General features: G+C 46.8%; 1 protein-coding gene across 1 annotated transcript in view; it reads left to right on the top strand.

Annotated features, from left to right (window-relative positions):
* Positions 1 to 21,193, top strand: part of XKR6 (XK related 6) — a gene marked incomplete at its 5' end in the record, with an annotated part of 320,117 nt that extends 298,924 nt beyond the window's left edge. Inside the window, one exon of the mRNA XM_040457393.1 lies at positions 18,396 to 21,193. Within this exon, the coding sequence (XP_040313327.1) occupies positions 18,396 to 19,360 (965 nt within the window). The remainder of the gene's footprint in view (positions 1 to 18,395) is intronic.
* Between the last annotated feature and the right edge of the window lie 24 nt (positions 21,194 to 21,217).

Raw genomic sequence — 21,217 nt, 5'->3', positions numbered from 1 at the left:
AGCACATTTCAAATTCTGTGATAGGTGCATATACAGAGGAGGGATATATTGCTGTTTCTGGGGGCATGAGAGAGGAGGTAACATTTGGTCTAGATCTCGATGGATGCACAGGAGCTTGCCTGAAAGAGAAGTTTGGGGGCTCTTATGGACAGGGGAACCATAGGCGCCAAGAAATGGACACCTGGGAGAGCAAAACGTAGATATGGAACGAGTGGTCCTGGGCACCGAGAGCATAGGGTATATTGCATCAAGCTGCCAGGGGGAGGGGGAGGTGCTGTGGTAGGGTAGTGATGAGGATGATGCTAGCAATGCTGGTTAAGACTTTTGGGGAGCTCCACTGTGTGCCAGAGGCTAGTTTAAGAGGTTTACATGGGTTAACCCATTAAACTCCCATGGCAGTCCAATGAGTGGCTACTTTTGATTGCTCCCATTTTATAAGTGATGAAACTGAGGTCCAGAGACTTTAAGTAACAGCACGAGGCAGCCACAAGGCTTGTAAACAATAGAGCTAGATCTTTACCTAGGTGGTTGGGCTCTAATGCCTGTGTCCTTAGCAAGGATGGCTGTGTCTGAGTCTTAAAGAGACAGACTTACATGGGTTCTTGGGGAAGCGGTTACCGATACAGGGAGGGAGCACGGGCTGATATACACTGTGGACCAATCAGCTCCAGCGTGTATGTGTGTGTGCATGCCCATGTGTGTGTTTATGTATCTTAGATGCAATTATACTGACAAGGGCAGAAGATGATGCTTCTGCTTCTTGCCCCCGAAATCTCTGCTCAGAGGTTGGCATTTTGAAAATGTTCTCAATCTTCCAGAGCATTTTGTGTATGCCTTCTCTACTAGGCATGCAGGGCAAAGACTTGCTGTCTCACTATGGAGCTAAGCTTGGCCCGACCAAGGGGTAAGGGAATGGGTCCAAGACCCAAGACCTTCACAGCTCCCCAGACACCTATTAGCGAGAAAGATACACTGGCCTTTCTTTGAGGTTAGTTTCTATTCTGACCCTGGAGACCAGGAGAGCTTGGCCAGACACAAATGGGTGGCATACCCAATTAGAGAGAGATTTACTATTAAAACCCAGTGCCCCTCATGTCTGTATGGTGCATGTTCCTTCTGTCTTCTTAAATCCATCTGGGAACCCTTAGAGAAAATCCCAGGCACCTCCAGATACCCTTTGAGCTATGTGTGTCCCCCTCAACTCTCTAATTCAGCTAGGGGGCAAGACTGGAAGTTCCTGGATGGGACCAGAGGCTCAAGATAGCCACAAGGGCTTAAGCTAGGGCTGGAACTTGAAGGTGGAGCCCACCTCTGACCACAGAACAGAGCTAGCTGGCACAGTGCAGAACAGTCCTGCTCGGGGGGCACACATAGGGGGTGTGCTTCTCCTGAGGGCAACGGCTTCTCTCAGAGAGGATCAAAGCAGAGTTGACTTGTTCTCACAGGTGACAATCCACCACGCAAAACTTTGCAGGGGTTCCAGGACCCCTGTGAGTGGAGGTCAGGCAAATGCTGGCAGAGCGTACACATAAAGGTATGTCTGGTGTGAAAAGACTTGAATCTCACGACTTCAGTTTCCAAAGGGATTTAGAGCAATGGAATCTTTAGAACTGAAGAGGTTGACTAGGCCATCTAACCCACCATCCTTGTTTAACATATGGAAAGCCGAAGTACAGAGAGGTAAGTAAGCTGCCTAAGGTCACTCAGCAAGGAATCCTCCCAAAAAAGTCTCCTTTTCTTGCCACACTGGGCCTATGGTTGAGATGGTAGCATGGCATCTATAGGATGTAGTTCAAATACCAAGCCTCACCCAGGTAGTTCTTCCCACCCCGCACCTAACCATCAATAACCATGATATTCCGGCCCAGAGTTATATAAAAACAAGCATCTTTACTAAGACAAGGAAGTATGAGAAAATATATACTAAACCCTGTCTTTAGACACTGGTTTTGTTTTAAACAAATGCTGAGTTCTAAGATCCAATTAGGGCCTTTTCTTTCTGTCTCTTTAGTGTTAACCTCCATAATAGTCTTCTTTCTTAACTTCCCTGCTGGCTCCTCTTACATCAAAGCCCGTCTAGTGACTTGTACTTTAGCTTCTCATTTATTTCTTTTTCTAGCAAGAGCCCTGACCGCATCCCAGAGATTCACAAAGGCAAGTGTTCATTCCCGTTTCTCTGCTCCTTTTGAGCTAAACTGTCTGTGCCTTTGTCTGCAGCTGCTAGTTCCCCAAACACTTCCTCCTTTCCTGACTGAGGATGAAATGCATCCCAGAAGAAACTTCTCCAGCATCAATCTCCCTGGTCAGCTTTCCCTTCCTTGTGAGGGACCAAGCCACCTGGTTCGGGCTCTCAGGTGAGGGGAAAGCCCAGAGGGCTGCTTCTTAGCTGTCAGATGGCTTAAACAGCCCTCTCACCTCCTCCCACAATGGGAACTTTCCATGTCCCTCTTCCTGGTAGGTTTCTTTTTACTTATTTGAAAAAAATGCATTCTGGTCTCTTTCCAGTCCTATTCATATGGACATTAGCTGTCACTCTCTATGTCTGGGACACAAAAGTTAATTCCTTGATCTTTTAGGATTCTGGTTAAAATTAGGTGAAGCTGCAACCCAAAAAGTGATGGCAATCTGGTTGTGTGGCCCGAAGATGATGGATCTACACCAGAGTTATGAATTTCACACTCCATTTTCTCATTACCAAGAAGTAAAACTTGCTGTTAAAACAACCAGCCCACTGCATCAAACAAATCACATAATGAATTGCCTTTCCCAGAGTCATAGGGAACTTCCATGCCCCTCATCCCTTACTAGTGAATAGAGCCCTTTGCCCTAGCTCATTCCTGTGCTGAGCTGGAGTTGCCCATCTCTAAGAGATAGTCCCAGGGTTTCAGACCAAGTTGGTACAGAGGTCTTCCAGCCTTTGATGGCAATTTCCAGGCCTCTTATCACACATCCGTGTCTTAGCAGGGAGCAGATAAAGAAAGGAAAGGATGCACAATATCCCCTGTTGACTCGCATCTCCTGGCTATCTTGTATCTTCATCTATAACTGATATGAAGAGAGGCACACAGGTATGACTGCCTTTTCCGGCCAGAACATGAACTCAGCCTCTCCCAGTTTCCCCACAGTGGCCTCTCTGCAGCTGTATCCTGTGCTGCTTTTGAGGAGACACCCTCCTTCTCTCCTATGCAACATCTACTTGGTGTCTGCGCACAGGGTTCCCTGACTAGCCAACTCCAGAGCACCGTCCGGCTTCAGTGACCAATGGCTCCTTGTTAAACAGCACATTAAAACCTTACTCTCTCAAACAGAATTTGCAAGCATTTTAAGCAGAGACCTAAACCCTTTCAGTGCACAATCCACCTTGAATCCGACTACAGTTCTGAGGCCCTGGCTGAGATTGCCCCTAACAACTGGCAAGAGAAGGACAGAGGCAGAGTTCTTTTCTCCCCCCGCCCTCTTTTTTAATTGTAGTAGGAACACTATATGTGAAATCTAGCCTCTTAAATTCAAATTTTTAAGTGCAAAAGAAAATGTAGTACGTGCATACAAAAGAGACTTCTTAAAGCAGCAGAAAAATATATGAGAAAGGCAAACTAAATTGATTTAATTAGAGTTGCCACAAATGAAATTGCAATTGGCCATCTGGAAATGCTTGTGTGTCAAATGCTGAAACGCGGAAGGACTCAAGGTAGGCTTCTTCAGCGCTCACTGGCTGACCAGTACAATCTCAGAGGGGAAGGCTCTAAGGGATGCAGATTCAGAAGCCTGAGCAGTAACTATAATTGGGCCATTTATTCATTTAATCAATAACTATTAAACACCTACAATGTGCCAAGCACAGTTCTAGGACCTAGGGACCGATATAGCCATAAACAAAAGAGATTGAAAGCCCTGCCCTCACAAAGCTTACACTGCTGGTAGAGAGAGGCAAACAGCGAACAAAACAAGTATTTTATTTTCTATATTAGAAAATGATAGGCACTAAGGGAGAAGATGTCACAGAGAGATGGGAGGGGAGCAGAGCCGTGGGCAGTTTTCATTGAGGCGGCTGGGGAAGGTTCCCTGGAGAAGGTGACTCCAGACCAAAAATGTGAGGATAGGAGGGATCCAGCCCCACAGGCTTTGGAGGCAAGTGTGCCAGGAAGAGGAAACAGCCAAGGGCAAAGGGCTTGAGCTAAGATGGTGCCTCCAGTGTTCGGCCGAGATAGGTCTCTTGACTGCTTCTGTATCTTACCCTTGCCCAGAGGTCTTGCCAGCAGAACTTCTCCTTATTCTTTATTAGAAAATGCCTAAATAGGGGCACCTGGGTGGCCCAGTTGCTTAAGCATCTGACTCTTGATCTTGGCTCAGGTCATGACCTCACAGTTTGTGAGTTCAAGCCCCGTGTCAGGCTCTGAGCTAACAGTGCAGAGCCAGCTTGGGATTCTCTCTCTGCCTCTCTCTCTCTCTCTCTCTCTCTCACTCTCTCTCTCTCTGCCCCTCCTGTGTGTACTTTCTCTCTTTTTCAAATAAATAAATAAATAAATGAATGAATAAGCAAACAAAGGAAAAATATTTAAATAGCTTTACTGACATACAGTTTACATAGCATACAATTCACCCACTTGGAAGTGTACAATTCACTGACTTTAGTATATTCACAGAGTTGTCACCACCACTCCGATTCATCTGAGAACATGTCCATTGCCCCACAAAGACACTACACCCCTCTTAGAGCTTCCCCCCTGTAAATTCTTCCCCCAGCTTCCCTGCATAGGGAAAAGGCTCACCTTAGGTGGTGTGTCTGATTGGGAGAATATGAGGGATCCCAGGCAAATCCCTGCAACGTCATCTTCTCTGGACCTGGCTAGTGCTACTGTGGGTAAGGGCAGGAGGGACTCCCAAAGACCCTTTCAGCCCCGGTAGCATTTGACTCTAAGGAAGGGAGAAGTGAAACTAGGGCAGTAGCGGTCTTTAATTAAGCTTGACATTCACATTAGAGACAATCGCGAACTCTAGGCCTCGAGGGAACTTGGGGCTCCAGGAAAAGACAGCAGTTAAGTGATCTTCTAAAGATCTTTTGTATCCCTTAAGATTTCCAAGGCAAGAAAGCTCATGAGTTTCACAAGCAGTGCCCTTCCGTGTCACACATCTGTCACCACCAGGGAGGGGGCAGGATGGCAGAGACCCCGAGAAGGAAACCCCTGGGGGTGACCCCCATCAGCTGTTCCACTTACTGTGTGGTTATGAGCGAATCACCCACTCTGAGCCTCAACTTTTTCATCTGTAAGACTTACCCCCAACTGGACCCAGTTGGAGGTGCGAGTCAGGATATCAGGAGGAGTTCTAGGCTGTGGCATTCACTCTAAGGCCAACCTGAGATAAAGATGGGTCTAAAGCTGAGCAGAGGAGAGCTGAGTCCTCTTTTAATTCTAGGCCTTCTTGTGCATTCAGACATCATGCATCCCAGGCTGCCAGACCCTGGAGTTGAGGAGCCTACCAGTTGGAAAATCTGCTCACCTGTGACAACATGGGGGCCCCGTCATTTCCTTTACACTTCACCCTTCACCAGTGAGAGCCTGGCATGTTGAGTCCTCTTCTGCTGGTCCACATGGTGGTCTCCTGACCCGGTCGCTTGCAAGACAAGGTGCTGCTCCTGTTTTGCACCGTAGAAAGCTCCTGACGTGGACCTCATAGGCCTGGCGTCACACACCTGCTCTGCACATAGGAACCATACATTCTTTACAACAAGGCCTTTGCCTCTTTGAGCCTCGGGGTTCTCATCTGTAAAGCACAACTCATAGCTCCTGCCCCGGGGGGGGGGTTTGTCAGGAGGAAGTGAAATGCATTTGTTCTTGGCACAGAAGAAGCACTCTGACAATGGCGGCTAGTATTTCTACTGCCTACCATGGAAGGCACACATTGCTGCCATCCTCAGCACCTAAGGCTCCGATTGGACCACATCATTTTACCTGGAAGGTTTTTCTCATCCAGGACCACTGACCACAGAGAATTTGAGCTAAGGGGCCAGGACCAATCCCGAGTCAGCCCTGCACAGGCACACACCCACCTCGCCTACTCAGCAGTCCTGTGTCCCTCTGCAAAACTGCCCACCTGAGCTGCCATGGAACTAAAGAGTATCTGAGAGACACCTGGTAAGGATCCCCTTACCCCTCCTGAGCTTCTGTCACAGCTCTGTCCAGTTAATCAAGGCCTGTCATCCTCAGGGCCTCAGTGGCCTCAGGTAAAGGAACCCAAGACCATTTTGGCTGACAGAATTTCCAGGGCTTTGACAGCTATCTTATCCCACGCCATGGGAGATAGGATCCACCCCGATTCTCTGCCTTTTAAAAAGATGTTATCAGCTTAGGGGCTGCTGGGTGGCTCAGTCAGTTAAGTGTCCGACTTCAGCTCAGGTCACGATCCTGGGGTGGTTGGATCAGGCTGTGTCGGGCTCTGTGCTGAGCTTGGAGTCTGCTTGGGATTCTCTCTGCCTCTCTCCTCTTCCCCTCTCCCCCACTCAAGCGCGCGCCCTCTCTCTCTCTCAAACAAAAACAAAAACAAAAACAAACTTAATAAGAGCTAATGTACGTGAGGCATTTTACAATTCCCAAAGCACTTTTCCATTTGTCAGGCTATGTCAGATGAACAGCAGCTCCAGGAAGTAGGCCTTACTGCCATGCCTTCTGAGCCCTGAGGTCCAGCATTGTTGACAGGACTACCATGTAGGCACATCTTTGATACTACAGAATATGCAATATTCAATATGCATATTCAATATGTGCATATACACTATATATATATGTTCTTTTTTTCTATTTATAGATACATGAATATATAGTATAGTATGCACACATATCAAAGATGTGCCTATATGTTTTATATTCATAACTTATCGAATACTCCAAATCCACATTTTCACCCATGGTTCACAAACAATATGCTAAGCCCAGATCTGTTTGTACCAGTGCTCATGTCCTTTCCAGGGCATCTCACAACCTGGGTTAAAATGCACTCATTCTGGGAGCATCAGGGGAATGAGCCTCGTTGGCCATTTTCTCTTCAATGAGAAGGGACTTACTGGAACTTTCTAGTGACGGCAGATGGCCTTCTTCACCGTGTGCTCCAGGCCAGCCAGGATCCAGGCATCTGTGAGTCCTATGCCACACCAGCTGAGTGGCTGACATTTGTTCTAGAATCTCTAAAGTTTGTCTTTCTCCAGCTGGCTGTGAAGATAGTGTTTTGATAGCGCTGAGAGCATCTTAGAGAGAAGAGACAAGCAAAGCAGAGGGCTGGCTCTAGCTTTCCTTCTGCTGTGTCCTTTAAATATCAGTGCTTGACCTTGAAGCTCCTTGAGGGGCATGCTGCTACCTTGCTATGTCCACCATGTTCCCAGAGTGGTTATGAGCTCATGGTGTGCTGCTCAGAAGAGACTCATCACACAGATATCAGACTGATGCTGTTCTCATGGCCTCTCCCAATGTCATTGTGTCTGTATCCCATGGACCTCTTCCAGGATAGTCACTTCTTAGGAAGAACTGTCTAGAAAGTTTCAATCTCCAGCTACTAGACACACCCAGGTTCACAGTTTGGTTTTTGACTTACTGAGAATATTGAGGAAATAGGAAATACCCTATCACAGGGCTTCTCAGCCTCAGCAGTACTATATCTGGGGCCCAGCAAGTCTTTATGGTGTGTTGGGGGGCCGTCCTATGCATTGTAGAATCTTTAGCAGCACCCCTGACCCCTGCCCACTAAATGCCGGTAGCACTCATACCCAGAGTTGTGACATTGCCATGTATCCCCGGTTGGGGGTGGGGGCAAAATCACCCCCGTTGCAGACTTTGCTCTGCTGTTAAATGGATGATTATGGGCTGAATGCGGCCCCCTCTGGATTGGTTGGTTTACATGGAAGGGCACTAGTTGTTTGCTATGCACAGGAGTCAGCAGGGCCCCAGACGTTGAAGCATGAGAATAAAAGGACATGCTTAATGCAGGAATCTCAGGCAAATCCTTTTACGTCTCTGAGCCTTGGTGGCCTCGTCGGTAAAATGGAGCACCAGTAGACATTTCACGAGAGTATTGTCAGGGTTAAATGAAGTACCACATACAAAGTATGTGGCATAATGCCTAATACATGGGAAACGTTCAATAGATGTTCGTTTCCTTTTCATCAGTCTTTTCTCCCCTCAAGGATTTCTTCCTGAAGGATGAAGGGATAAATGTTGGCTCCCAGGGAATTTTCCTTTCCCACATCTAGGGCTAGAGGTGGGCACTTGTGATGGCTGGTGGGGTCAGAAGCCCCTTTCCCTATGGGCCCTCTTAGAAATCAGAGGATACTGTGGGCTGTTTTATGAGAAAAATACCCACACAATTTTGCACATAGTTTCAGAAGGAGCAGACAAAATAGCTGCCCTGCCCTTGGAACATATGGGCAAAACAGGGAGGGGAGGCACCTAGGTGGTTCAGCCGGTTGAGCATCTCATTTTGGCCCAGGGGGTGATCTCTCAGTTTGTGAGTTCGAGCCCCACATGGGGCTCACTGCTGTCAGCTCTGAGCCAGTTCTGGACCCTCCACCTCCCTCTCTCTCTGCCCCTGTCCCACTTGTGCTCTCTCTCAAAAATAAATACACATAAAAAAGAGGAAGTAAGAGTAAGAGATAAAGTCTATCAAGGTGGTGGGGGAAATGCTAAGGTAGAAAACAAAGCATGGAAGGAGTCACTGGTGGGGCAGTGTGGGGGGGGGGGGGAGCTGCAGTTTCCAGTGTGGTGGTCAAGGATGGCCCCGCTGAGAAGCTGATCTTTGAGTCAAGGGCTCCATGAGGCACTTGGATATCTGCGGGAATGGCATTTCAGGCAGAGGAAGAGCAAGTGTGTGCGCCCTGAGTTGGGGGTATGCCAGGAGCACATCTGGGGCCAAGGGAGTGTGAGGAGCTGTGGGAGGTGACCCCCCTAGGGAGAACAAGTAGCTGTCTCAAGTAGGGCCTTGCATGAAGGCCTGATGCTGTGAAAGGAACTTAGATGTGCACCCACTAGAGAAGGGAATTACTGAAGGGCACAGAAGAGAACTGACAGGTTACACTTGTAACTCCCAGGCCGTATCATGTAGGGCCCTGAAGGTCTTTTAAAGGACCTACCATGGCATTAACACCAAACAAGATGGCGTGTCAGTCCAGATAGGCTAGCCATGCTGCAGTGGAGGATACCCCAACAATTCCGGTGGCTTAAAATGTTGATTCATTTCCTGCTTGCTGCAGTATGTCTATCACAGGTCGCAGGTGGAGCAGCCTGTTTTTGGAGCATGGGAGAGCCTGGCTTCCTACCTGGAAGTGACACCCACACTTCTGCTCATGTTTCCCTGGTCAGAGCAGCCACAGGAGGGAACCAGAGCTGAGCAGGGCAAGAATGCATATCCTCCCATGGGAAAGGTGCAGAAAATCAGGCACCATGACTGCCTATCGTGCCTGGAGGGCCATGCAGAGGGGCATACTTTAGCTTAGTCACTTTGGCTGCATAATGAAGAGATTTCTGGGACGAGAGCAGGTACAAGGAAATGGAGGAGTTTGAAGGCCATGCCAACACAGAATAGAGATGTCACTGCTTCTGCACGTACTGGGACACTCAGACAAGGCCTTCCAGGGGTGAGTCCTCAGTTTGGCAAGCCCACAAACTTGACTTTGTGCTCACAGAGATGATCAGAGAGCTGCCACACAGTAACCAAACTGATAAGAAATTGATGTATAAATCTGAATGCTTGTTCATTAATCTGTGGGTATGGATGAGGAGACATACCTATCCCGGTGTTTAAAAAAGGAATCTGATTGGGGCACCTGGGTGGCTCAGTCAGTTAAGTGTCCAATTTTGGCTCAGGTCATGATCTCACTGTTCATGAGTTTGAACCCATGTCAGGCTCTGCACTCACAGCATGGAACCTGGAGCCTGCTTGGGATTCTCTGTTTCCCTCTCTCTCTGCCCCTCCCCCCTTTCAAAAATAAGTATATATATATATATATATATATATATATATATATATATATATAAAGGAGTCTGAGTTTTGGAGTTAGGCAGGTCTGCGTTGAAATCCTAGTTCCATGATTTCTTAACTACCTGATATGGAAAAGTTCCTTAGCCTGTGAGCCTTAGTCTCCCCCATCTTCAAATCAGTCCCCTGCTTCAGATATATTTGTAGGAAAGAATAGTTGAGTTAATTCTGTCACAGGCTTAGCACAGAGTCTGGGCCAAGGTAGCTGTTCAGTAAAGGGAAGTGATCGTCATTATTGAAATCTTTATTAGAGATTAGCAGATACCGATCAGCCTGGATACAAAGGCAATAAAGAGGTATTTCCTATAAACCATGGTAAAATGATGTTCTACAATAGAGATCACATCTGTAGTGGCCAAATTTGATTTCTGTCCTCCTTGTCCCATCCCTCTGATGTTAAAGAGCTTTTTCTTCAGCCAAGGTATAGTATGGTCTTTGTATAGATGTATAGATGTACATCTTTGTATAGATGTCGGTTTTCCTGACACCTTCCAGTCTTTCCTTCCTATGTTTGTATCAGGCTACTTTGATTGCCCTTGGGTTTTTCCACATTAACTCAGCCACAAACATCTGTCAGTCCTGAGGGTTACATCCACAGATGGTGGATGCCATCTTCTATTTTGACCCTTCTTAAGGATCAGTCTGGAAATATCAAGGGTGTCTTAAGGTCACCCCATGTGGGAAACTCATGTAGGAATCACACCCTCTCCAAACACAGAAATGTGATGAAAATGAGGGTGTCAATGCTTGCAAGTGACGGAAATGGGAAGAAAATGGTCAGATCTTCAATTATTTACCATGAATGTATTTTTAGTGAAACTTTAAAAAGGAGATTGGTTCCTTTGTTGCTTTCACATCAAGTCTACTAAGTATAATTCTGACTGATCCTCAATAGCACATCTGGTTTGCCTCGAAGTGCAGTGTTGGAATAAAGAGGACAGCCTTATGGGGCTCATCTAATATGCAATGAGGCCCACTGAATTCTTCAAGAAGGATAATAGGTCCTGCCAAGTGATATGCTGGTAAATGCTTGACAACCAGCTCTTAGCAGAATTGGGGGAACCCTGGTCTGTAGCAGTTGCCAGTTTCTGTGGTGTAAATATTCCCACCATGCCTATTTCAAGCCTCCAACATGACATCAGCCAGCCTGCAAAATCCCTGCAAATTTAACAATTGGATGTCATGGGCCAGGATGCGCTGGCTTGAACACACTGATCATGCCTGAGGAGTGAGATAATCCCAGGAATCATTGTTAGCACTCTTGCTTCCCACCTGTGTAACTTTGGCTAGGTTATTCAATGTCTTTGAGCCTGGATCACAGGAGGCATCTGTGAGGCTTATTTCCTTCCCCTAGTGGTTGCCCGCATAGGAAAGTAACTTTGTACCCATGCTTCCTTGCTGTGCCTCCTGGGTGGAGATGAGGACAGGAGACAGGCAGGAATGTTTAGACAACCTTGCACACAGCTGCTCCATCTTTTTCCTGGGAGCATTTCCAAGAAGAAACGAAGCTTTTTAAAAATGTAGGAAGATAGAGGGAGGTTGGATGGGTGGAAAGTGAAGTATTGCCCATCTAAAAGGAACTCGGTGTGGAGAAAATACACAGGGGGAATTGAGGAGCAGATGGTTGACTTTCCCCAAACATTAACTTCAGGGAAGAGGGGAAGGTTGAAAGAGGTTAATATTGACCTTGATGTGCAGGTAGACAAATAGCCAGTTGAGCATGTTTCTTGGTTTGGGGAACCTCTAGGGGTACAATACCATGCAAATTAGGTGAGTATGCAATGTCAGAACATGGCTGCAGCCACATTGAAGTCTCTTAACTTCAAACTCAGTTTCCTCACCTGTAAAATGGGAGTAATAGCCCAGCAAAGAAAGGATACCATAACTAGGGGAATAGCTAATGGCCAAGCGTGAAGGACAGAGGGGCTCCAAATGCCAAATGTCACACAGAGGCAGAAGAAGAGATTAGTCGTCTGCATAGAGGAATTGGTTGGTGACTTCCAAGAGAGCTCTCCATTGATATTGGAGGTCAGGAGTCAAGGGAGCAAGGAGAGTACCCTCAAGAAGTTTGGAGAAGAGACAAAGAGAGGTGGGATCTCATTGGCAGAAAATGCAGGGTCCTGAGAGCTAGTGTTTGTAAGATAAGAGGAACTTGACTGTGGTTATATGCTGATGGGAAGGAGCCAGGAGAGAGGGAGCTGGGAGCGGCAGGGCCGACTCTTCCTACCCCTGCTCTATCCTGTGCTTAGCGCCCTTTCCATCCCTCTTCTGAGTGTTTCTCCACCATGTGATTTAGTGGTGGAACGGAGCACTGTGGCAGAAAGGTTGGAGACGGCAGGTGCTGAAGACCTGGGTGTGCACATCCTACCCGGCAAAACCAAATCCTGCTGTTGCCCCCTCCGTTCTTGCTCAGAAAGTCTTGTGGCCATCTCTAGATACCCCTGGGGGTTCTCAAAGGACGCCTCAAACCCACATGCTATGTTCTCCCTGTGAGATACTGTAGTGTTCTGGTTTCTCCTTCCAGTTTCCTTTCTGCTTATGTATTGGGGCTCCCACTTGCTGGCCCCTTGGTGCAGCCCTGCCCTGATCATGGCCCTGCTTCAGTTTGTCATATCTCAGCTTCTCTACCTCACCCTGGTGGCTGGGCCCTCCCAAAGCCCTGATCCCTTCCACTGCATTGCATCTTTCCTCCTGATTCAGCCACTTCGTCTGCTGCTTACCCTCTGATTTTAGAATCCCATCCTTCCCCAAAGACCATATCACTATGCTTTTCACACGACGGGATATCCATACTCACAGCTTTTGTTTTGTTCCCCAACTGGCAACTGTTCAACTGACAATGACCCTTGGATATTGCATTGATGCCACCAAATTGGGCCTTCCCTGATGACTAGGGCTAGTCAACTGCAGATTGGTTGCAACTGGTAAGGGGTGTCCCACTGCAGATTGCAGCCTTTCATTCTCTGTTCTGTTGGTCATAAGGTGTGGCCATTCCTTTCTGGAAATCTTAAACCCTGGGTCCAGTGATCAGAACCTGAAGGCCCCTCCCCCAAGCTTTTCTCAGAGGGCGTGGCTTCCTAGGAGGCTCCAGCTTAGTGACTTCCTAGCTGATACAGCTGGACTCCAGGCAGCTCAGTGGGCCAACCACAAGCCCCGCCTCCTGGTCTGCACCACTAAAAGTGAGCTAGCTGTGAAGGTCACTGCCCAGAACTTGTCACAGCCAAACGTGAGGTGTTTAACAATTTCCAGTCTGATCTTTGGAATGTAGAAACGGATCGGGCCATAGTGGAAGCAAATCATAAAGCTCCCCAAGCCTGTCTGAGAATTTCACCGGGGGCCACAGGGCCCCTTCCAAGGCTGATTCCTGTGGGCTTGGGTCCTGGCCAAGATAATGCATTGACTTTTGGATTGACCTCAGGTGAGACAGAAATCTTCTAGTGAGCCACAGCAGTGAGGGAAAATCTTGCACCTCTTCCCTCTGCAATGGAATACACTGTAGGCCTTTGAAGATTAATCACTTGACAGAGGGAAAGCCATCTCACCAGAATCACCTCTTTACTTGTGGTTTGAATGTTACTCTCCTGAGGAAGGTAGACTAGAATGCAAATTTGGGTTTTAGCTCCAAAATCAAGGGCTTCTCTCAGATACCCATGGCTATTAACTTCTTGTCCACTCAGCAAAAGATTCAAATCCTTTGTACCCAGAGAGCCTAGACTTTCTCTCCTGTCACCTCACCCAGCCCCCTTCTAAGACCATGTCTGGAGGGCCCATTAGTACAGTGGTTACTTTCAGGGCCACTGGAGTCAGACTCTGAGTTTGAATCCTGACTCTACTTCTTGATAGATGTATGTATTTTGAAAAATGTCTTGGGGCACCTGGGTGGCTCACTTGGTTGAGCACCAACTTCAGCTCAGGTCATGATCTCATGGTTTGTGAGTTTGAGCTCTGAGTCAGGGTCTGTGTTGGCAGCTCAGAGCCTGGAGCCTACTTAGGATCCTGTGCCTCCTTCTCTCTCTGCCCCTCCTCCACTCACACTCTGTCTCTCTCCCTCTCTCTCTCTCAAAAATAAAATAAACATTAAAAAAAATCTTAAGTTTCTTCATCTAAAAAATGGAATTAGAGCACTGTATTAGTTTTCTAGGGCTGCTGTAATAAAATACCACAGACTCGGTGGCTAAAACAACAGACCTTTATTTCTTCCCTGTTCTAGAGGCTGGAAGTCTAAGACCAAAGTGGAGACAGTCTTGGTTTCTCTGGAGGCCTCCTTTCTTGGCTTGCAGATGGCCACCTTCTCCCCGTGTCCTCAAATGGCCTTTCCTATGTGTGAGCACATCCCCTGGTGTTTCTGTGTGTCCAAGTCCCCCTTTCTTATAAGAACACAAGTCGGATTGGATTAGGGGCACCTCTCATGATATCATTTAACTTAACTACCTCTTTAAAGACCCTGTCTCCAAATGCAGTAACGTTCTGAGGTTCTGGGGATTAGGGCTTTGACATGTGAATTTTTTTTTGTGGGAAGGATGACACAGTTCAGCCTACAAGAAGTACCTACATCACAAGGTTCTTCCAAATAAGATAATGCATGTACATGCTCAGTGAATCGTGCTATGTTCTCTGGGACAGTCAGGTACACTGTTAAGGAACACATCTGTCTGGTGCTCTCTCCCTCCCCCACCCCAGTTGAGCCCCCAGAATGAACTGGCTTCCTTGAAGCACCTTCTGCTGACAGTCCTTCAGGGAAGAGATGCCGTTAGAGTCCTGTGGGTTTGTGAGGCCACAGGCTTTGTCCAGTGAAATGATGCAAAGGTGGCAAGTCATGAGACATTTAATCCCTTGACCAAGCATAACAAAGGTGCCAATGTCACAGATGGGGTCCAGACAAGTTTCTTGGAGGTGAGTTGATAACAAGTATATCTAATGGTTTCTACCATTGGTTCCTGAGCCCTCAGAGGACAAGTGTTTCTCTGTGTTGAGCATCTAGTGAGAAACTCAAGTCCCAAATGGCTTCCTAAAATGGGCCTGTTTTTTCTGGGCTCCACTCAGGATGTACTCAGCCTACTAACTCTGGACCCAAAAAATGTGTCTGGAGCTTTGCACAGAACAGGGAGTTCTTTGGTGAATGTGGTGAATTATAAGGTAGCCACACCCAGACATTCCCTCTTTCAAAGGATCAGCTTTGTCAATGCTGCTGGCAGAGAGAGTAGGGCAGGCTTGTCATGGAATGATGACCCCACTCATGTTTCTTCCTGTCCCTGCTTGCCATGCTCAGGCTCTGAAGAGAAGAGAGGTCCCAGACAAATGCACTCTTTTTGGTCTTGGGCAGGACCTCCGCCCTGGGCACCCTGCACATGAGCCAAATGTCAGAAGTTCCCACCTTCCCTTTTCCCTTTAACTCAGAGCATTTGTACAATGCCAAGGATGTGGCCTGGCATTCAAGGCCCTGAAGGACAAACAGCTTGGTCTTAGAACAGACACCTGCTATTAGAGAAGGTTGATGGCCTTTATGACCTCAGTAAAGGCACTACCTGGTGGAGGGTCGAGCTGACAAAGGGATAGGATGCAGAAAAAATGGAGTGTTGGGACCAATATGAAAAGGCAGGCAGACAGCTGTGCTGTGGGCCTAACATTACTGTCAGTAGTTGGGTAATCTTGGGCAAGGCACCCACATGCCTGTACTTCTGCATCCTGTCGAATGAGTGGGTTGAAGTGGATAGTCCATGAATCTCCCTGTGGATATTCTGTTTGGTGATATACAATATACCAAATTGGGAGAGATAAGGCAGAGAGTTAAGACTGGGGTTGGGCATCAGCTGACAAGCAGCCCCAGAGCCAAGTGCTCAGATGTGTCTCCCATGTGACTGTGTCCCAAGTCCCCCTTATAATTAGCATTAATGTCTTATGATGTTTGGGGAGCATTCATGTTGTATTCTAGAGAGCAACTCCAGTAGCATTGACCAAGATCCAAGGCAGCGTGTGGGTCAGCTCAGAGGGAAGCAGTTTCTGTAATACTTCATGATGGGTGGAGCAGGAACAGAACCCAGACCTCAAAGCCACAGGGACAGATCAGGAAATGGCAGAGGTAACCCAGAAGATAGAATAATGGGGAACAATTGTATTTGGCTTTGCTATGTGAGATTGATGGACATTTGAATTCCTGTTTATTCATATTTGGCATGGACGGGCTAATGTCACAACACACAGAATATCGAGATCAGCATGGTGAAGGCTGAGGGGCTGTCCTACTTCTGAACCCCACGTCTGTTCAAAAGCACACCCAGAGTAAGACTGAATGAGACCACGCTCCGGCAAAAGATAAGCTGCTTTTTCTTATTTCTCCAGCTTGGTACTCATGTTTTTCTTTTGAACTGGGGGAGTAATACATTCTGATTTATTAGAAGGAACAAAAAAAAAAAAATCAAGGCTTCTTCCCATTCAGTTTCTGTAGAACTCCCATCTGATTATTAAAGGTCAGCTGTACCACCAAGATTATTAACAGCAAGAAATGAGTTTACCAGGAGAGGGTTTGATGTCACAAAGATGTTTAAAAGGAACTTTCTGATGATGCTCCAGTATTGATAATAAGCCTGGCACCGACTGCTGAGATGATTGCATATTCCTTGCCCTCCAGAAACCTACAGCCTAAATCATGTGACTCCCAAAGCACCCATTCTCCTCCCTGCCCAGTGCACCAGACAGCACAAACACAGGAGGCTCTAAAACGTTAGCATGACCACTGTGACGTGGCTGTGGAGCACACACGGTCTTAGCAGATGCCGGTGGGAATGCCCTACGCATACAAAGGGCAGAGCAAGACACACAGAGTATCATGTTCAGAACTTTCCAGAAAGGTGAGAGGAAACTGTTAGGTGTTTTCAAGATTGGCTTTCAAAATTGCTATGGTTTCTCCCCTGTTTGTTTTCAATCTTGGTTGCTATTATTATGAAAGCAACACATACTCCTTGCAACAGTTGACAGTCTGGGGGTTTTTTCTAGGTTCACGCCAACATAATGGTTTTTGTTATCGCACTATATTGTTCTGCAAGCTGTGAACCTGAGCGTCTCTCAGGTTGGAAGGAAGCTCCGTGAGGTGGGTGAGGAAGGTGGATGCAGGGAGGGTGTAAAATGACTTTGACTCTTCACTGGGGCTTGGAGGGGAGTGGGGCGGTGAGCAGGGCCCAGGGAAAGACAATTCAAAGACTACGGGCTGGGGCAGTTTAATGAGTCACTTGATGAGACAGTATTCAAGACCTCAACCAAATTTAATTGCATTTAGTTCTGAAATCTGAGGAGAAAGGAAAAATGGAGGCTCCAGACGGTCGGAGTGGAGAACACGTGTGAGAGACTAGGGGTGATGGGGAGTCTCGCCTGAGAGGAGATCACATGGTAATACCTGACTAATAGCTGGTTGCTTGTGCGTGGGTCAGAGACTCCAGTAACTATTTGTTGTGTTCAGTTTGATTCAGTTACACATACCAAATAGGCAGCACTATTAATAAAATTGCTCCATAATGATTGAAGTATCACTGAAATGCAGGGGAATGATGAACAGCGGTGCTGAGTGGAAAAGGCATTTCCAAAGCATGAGCAACACTCCTGAGTCAGGACAGGTACCAGAGAAGCATGGGCCTCCAAGTCAAGGCTTCGGAGAACTTGGAGCCATGCTGGGGTGGGGAAAGCAGCAAGGACTGAGTGAGAATGAGAGAGAAAGGAGTGAATGAGAAAGGCAGCCACCCAAACAGACAGAAGATCCCAGGGCTCTTGGTCAAGGTGGCCTTAGGCAGCGGATGGAGAAGCTAAATGCAAAGCTTCAGTTAAGATGCATTGGGTGAGCTGATGAAAAGGTGGGAAAGATGCCAGTGTCTTCCCAGAGGAGAATAGTTGTGCAACTTGGGGCAATGAGCAAGCTGTCAGTCTTCACCATCAGTGATCCCTTCTACGGCTCCTCTAAGAGCACAGGCTGCTGGTGACAGGGACACCAACCCTGGCCACATGTCAGTGTGCAACAAGGATCCCCCACAAGCTCGTGATCCCTTCAGACAGAACACGTGCCACCCGACCCACAGCAGATGCAAGGAACTGCCACGGTGGCTCCAGTTCTTGGCTTCTCGGGCAAGGCACATCAGCCTCAGCCTTCACTCTTGAGTTGTGAGTCCCCAGAAATTCTGGACTGGGGCCTTAAAACTAAAAGTTGATCTCAAAAGTTGTCAGTTTAGGGAACATCTATAGCCTCTGTGGCCCGTTCCTGATTATGTGTTTCTTTCTCCCTCCTCATTTAGACTTCGGTGTGTGTGGGCATCTCCTCGGCCAAGAGCCCCACTGTGCCCCATGTGGGATGTCCAAGGTTTTGACTGTGTGGGTTTGTGTCTTTCTGGCAGGTGTCTCCTCTGTGACTTCCCTGATGTCCCTGGCTTGGGTGCTAGCCTCCTATCACAAGCTGCTGCGGGACTCCAGGGACGACAAGAAGAGTATGAGCTACAGAGGGGCCCTCATCCACCTCTTCTGGCGCCTCTTCACCATCTCATCCAGAGTTATCTCTTTTGCCCTCTTTGCTTCCATATTCCAGCTCTACTTCGGGATCTTCGTGGTGGTTCACTGGTGCGCCATGGCCTTCTGGATCATCCATGGCGGAACAGACTTCTGTATGTCCAAGTGGGAGGAGATCCTCTTCAACATGGTGGTAGGGATCGTGTACATTTTCTGCTGGTTTAACGTCAAGGAAGGGCGGACTCGATATCGAATGTTTGCATATTATACGATAGTCTTGACTGAGAATGCTGCCTTGACGTTCCTTTGGTATTTTTACAGAAACCCGGAGACCACTGACTCCTATGCGGTGCCAGCACTGTGTTGTGTCTTTATTAGCTTTGTGGCTGGGATCGCATTGATGCTCTTATATTATGGTGTGCTGCATCCCATGGGGCCGCGAGCTAAGATTTTTGCCAGCTCCTGTTGTGCCGAGCTGCTCTGGGGCATCCCTCTGCCCCCCGATGTTGAGCCCATGGCGCCTCAGACCCCTGGGTACCGGGGGACCCAGGTCACGCCTACCAGAGCCGTAACGGAACAACAGGAGGATCTCACGGCTGACACTTGCTTGCCCGTTTTCCAAGTGAGACCCATGGGGCCCTTGACCCCGTCGGGGCGTCCTTACCACCCAGAAGGGCCCCTCATTAAGATTGACATGCCAAGAAAGAGATACCCAGCTTGGGATGCTCATTTTGTAGACAGGAGGTTGAGAAGGACTATTAACATTCTGCAGTATGTCACCCCCACCGCAGTAGGCATTCGGTATCGAGACGGACCGCTCCTTTATGAGTTGCTACAGTATGAGTCTTCACTCTAAGAGCATCTTGACCCAAGTTGAGAAGGGAACTTAAGTTTGGGTTGTGGTAAACACCGCTTACAAGAAATATAACCCTCCCTTTCCCCAACACACAGAACCACCACCACCACCACCACCACCACCACCACCACCACCACCATCACCACCACCACCAATGCTACAAAAAACAAAAAAGAAAATAAGTCACAACCCCTTCAGATAAGCTTTCTTTCCAGTCGCTGTATGTATACAAAGATATTCTCTATGTTTTGTAAGTAAAAACAAAAAGAAAACTTTTCTTTTGTTTTTTACACATAAGAAACAGTATTGAAAAATCCCACACTATGGTTCATAGGGTGGAGAAGGAGGAGTTGTCTCCACTCCAAAAGAAAAACAAAGTTTTATACCTTACACCAAGTGTAGATCATTTACGGGATTGGTGCTGATTGAAAGAACAAAACAAAACAAAACAAAACAAACAAACACAAACAAACAAACAAAAAAACCTTCAACTGCCTTATGCCCTTAGGTGCTGAGTTTCATTAAGTACTGTCACGTTTTCTCATGCAAAACTCTCTGGTGATTTTTGCACCAGGAGAGGGAAAATTAAACAATCAAATGAAACAAATCTAGAAACAAAACAAAAACCAACCAACAAAAAAACCACAAAGCAATCATTCTTCCTATCTGATTATTTGTATTGAACAAAACAAATTTACCAAAAGCAAAGGCATAAAAACCCCTCCTTCTTTTTGGTTTCTCTCCCAGTCTCCTGTCCTTGCCCCTAATTAATCAGCGCCTTCTAGGAGCCAAAGTCTGGCTGTTTGAAACTCAAATGGCTGGAGAAGCTACTTGAAGGTTGACTATGTGCCATTTTAGCATTCACCCACTGAGAATCACATTTGTTTCCTGGTGTAAAGCAACACAGAACAAAACAAAAAGCCACCCCAATAATTCTGTAAGAACAGGAAATTCTAAAGCAAATTAAAGGAGATTTCCATTTCTGTAATCAAAGAACATCAGTAATAATAAAACTCAGCATAGTAGCAAAAAGAATGACATCAATTTAAAGGCACAATACTTAATCAGTGACCGGCAAAAAATGATTTGTTCTGTCATTTTAAGGCCGTGAAAGGTATACATTTATCACATGTGATATTGTGTAAGGCCTCTTCTGTTTCCATTTGGTGGGAAGCCTTAAATTGATCTGGAAAGAATTCTTCATTTTTCATTTGTGCTTTTTAAAAATATTAACAAAAGAGGAAAATTAGAATATAAAAAAAAAAGTCAAATTGTAATAACTGACCCATTTCAAAGACTGTTTGGTGCTTCTGTCTTTCACCATTGTGGTTGGCTGAAAGTCATTCAGCTCACTTGGTGCATCTGGGTTGAGTGGGAAATTTTGTGTGTGTAGTGAGTGTGTGTGTGTGTGTGTGTGTGTGCGCATGTGTGTGTGTGTGCCCATAGCACACGTCTATGTGTGTGTATGTGTCTGCTGCAAAGTCTTGCCACAAATGTAGAAAACTGATACAAGACAGACTCTGGGTATGGCTGAGGTGGAGTATAAGGGTGCTGGGGAGTGGGAGCAGGGACAAGGGAATGGTGCTTGAATATCAGCCCCTGTCTGGATGGCGAGACTCATACCAGCAGCAATACTCTGGGTCTTAGAGGCACGTCATTTGGGTGAAGATGTGATTCAATTATTTATTTTCACGTTGTACCAAGTTGAATTTCTGGAGGTGTTGCAAGTATGTTCAACCATTTTTAAATGTTATTTTTCGAAAAGTATTGCTCCTGTAAGGAATATTCTGTTCTAGGGCATCTTTTCAATCCCATTGTATCTCTACTTGGGCACAAAAAAAAAAAAAAAAAAAAAAA

The sequence above is a fragment of the Herpailurus yagouaroundi genome, unplaced genomic scaffold (assembly GCF_014898765.1).
Source record: "Herpailurus yagouaroundi ecotype Mexico unplaced genomic scaffold, PumYag 28, whole genome shotgun sequence".
In the NCBI taxonomy this organism is placed as follows: Eukaryota; Metazoa; Chordata; class Mammalia; order Carnivora; family Felidae; genus Herpailurus; species Herpailurus yagouaroundi.
Note: the sequence above shows the minus strand (reverse complement) of the source record. Positions and strands in the feature narration are given on the sequence as shown.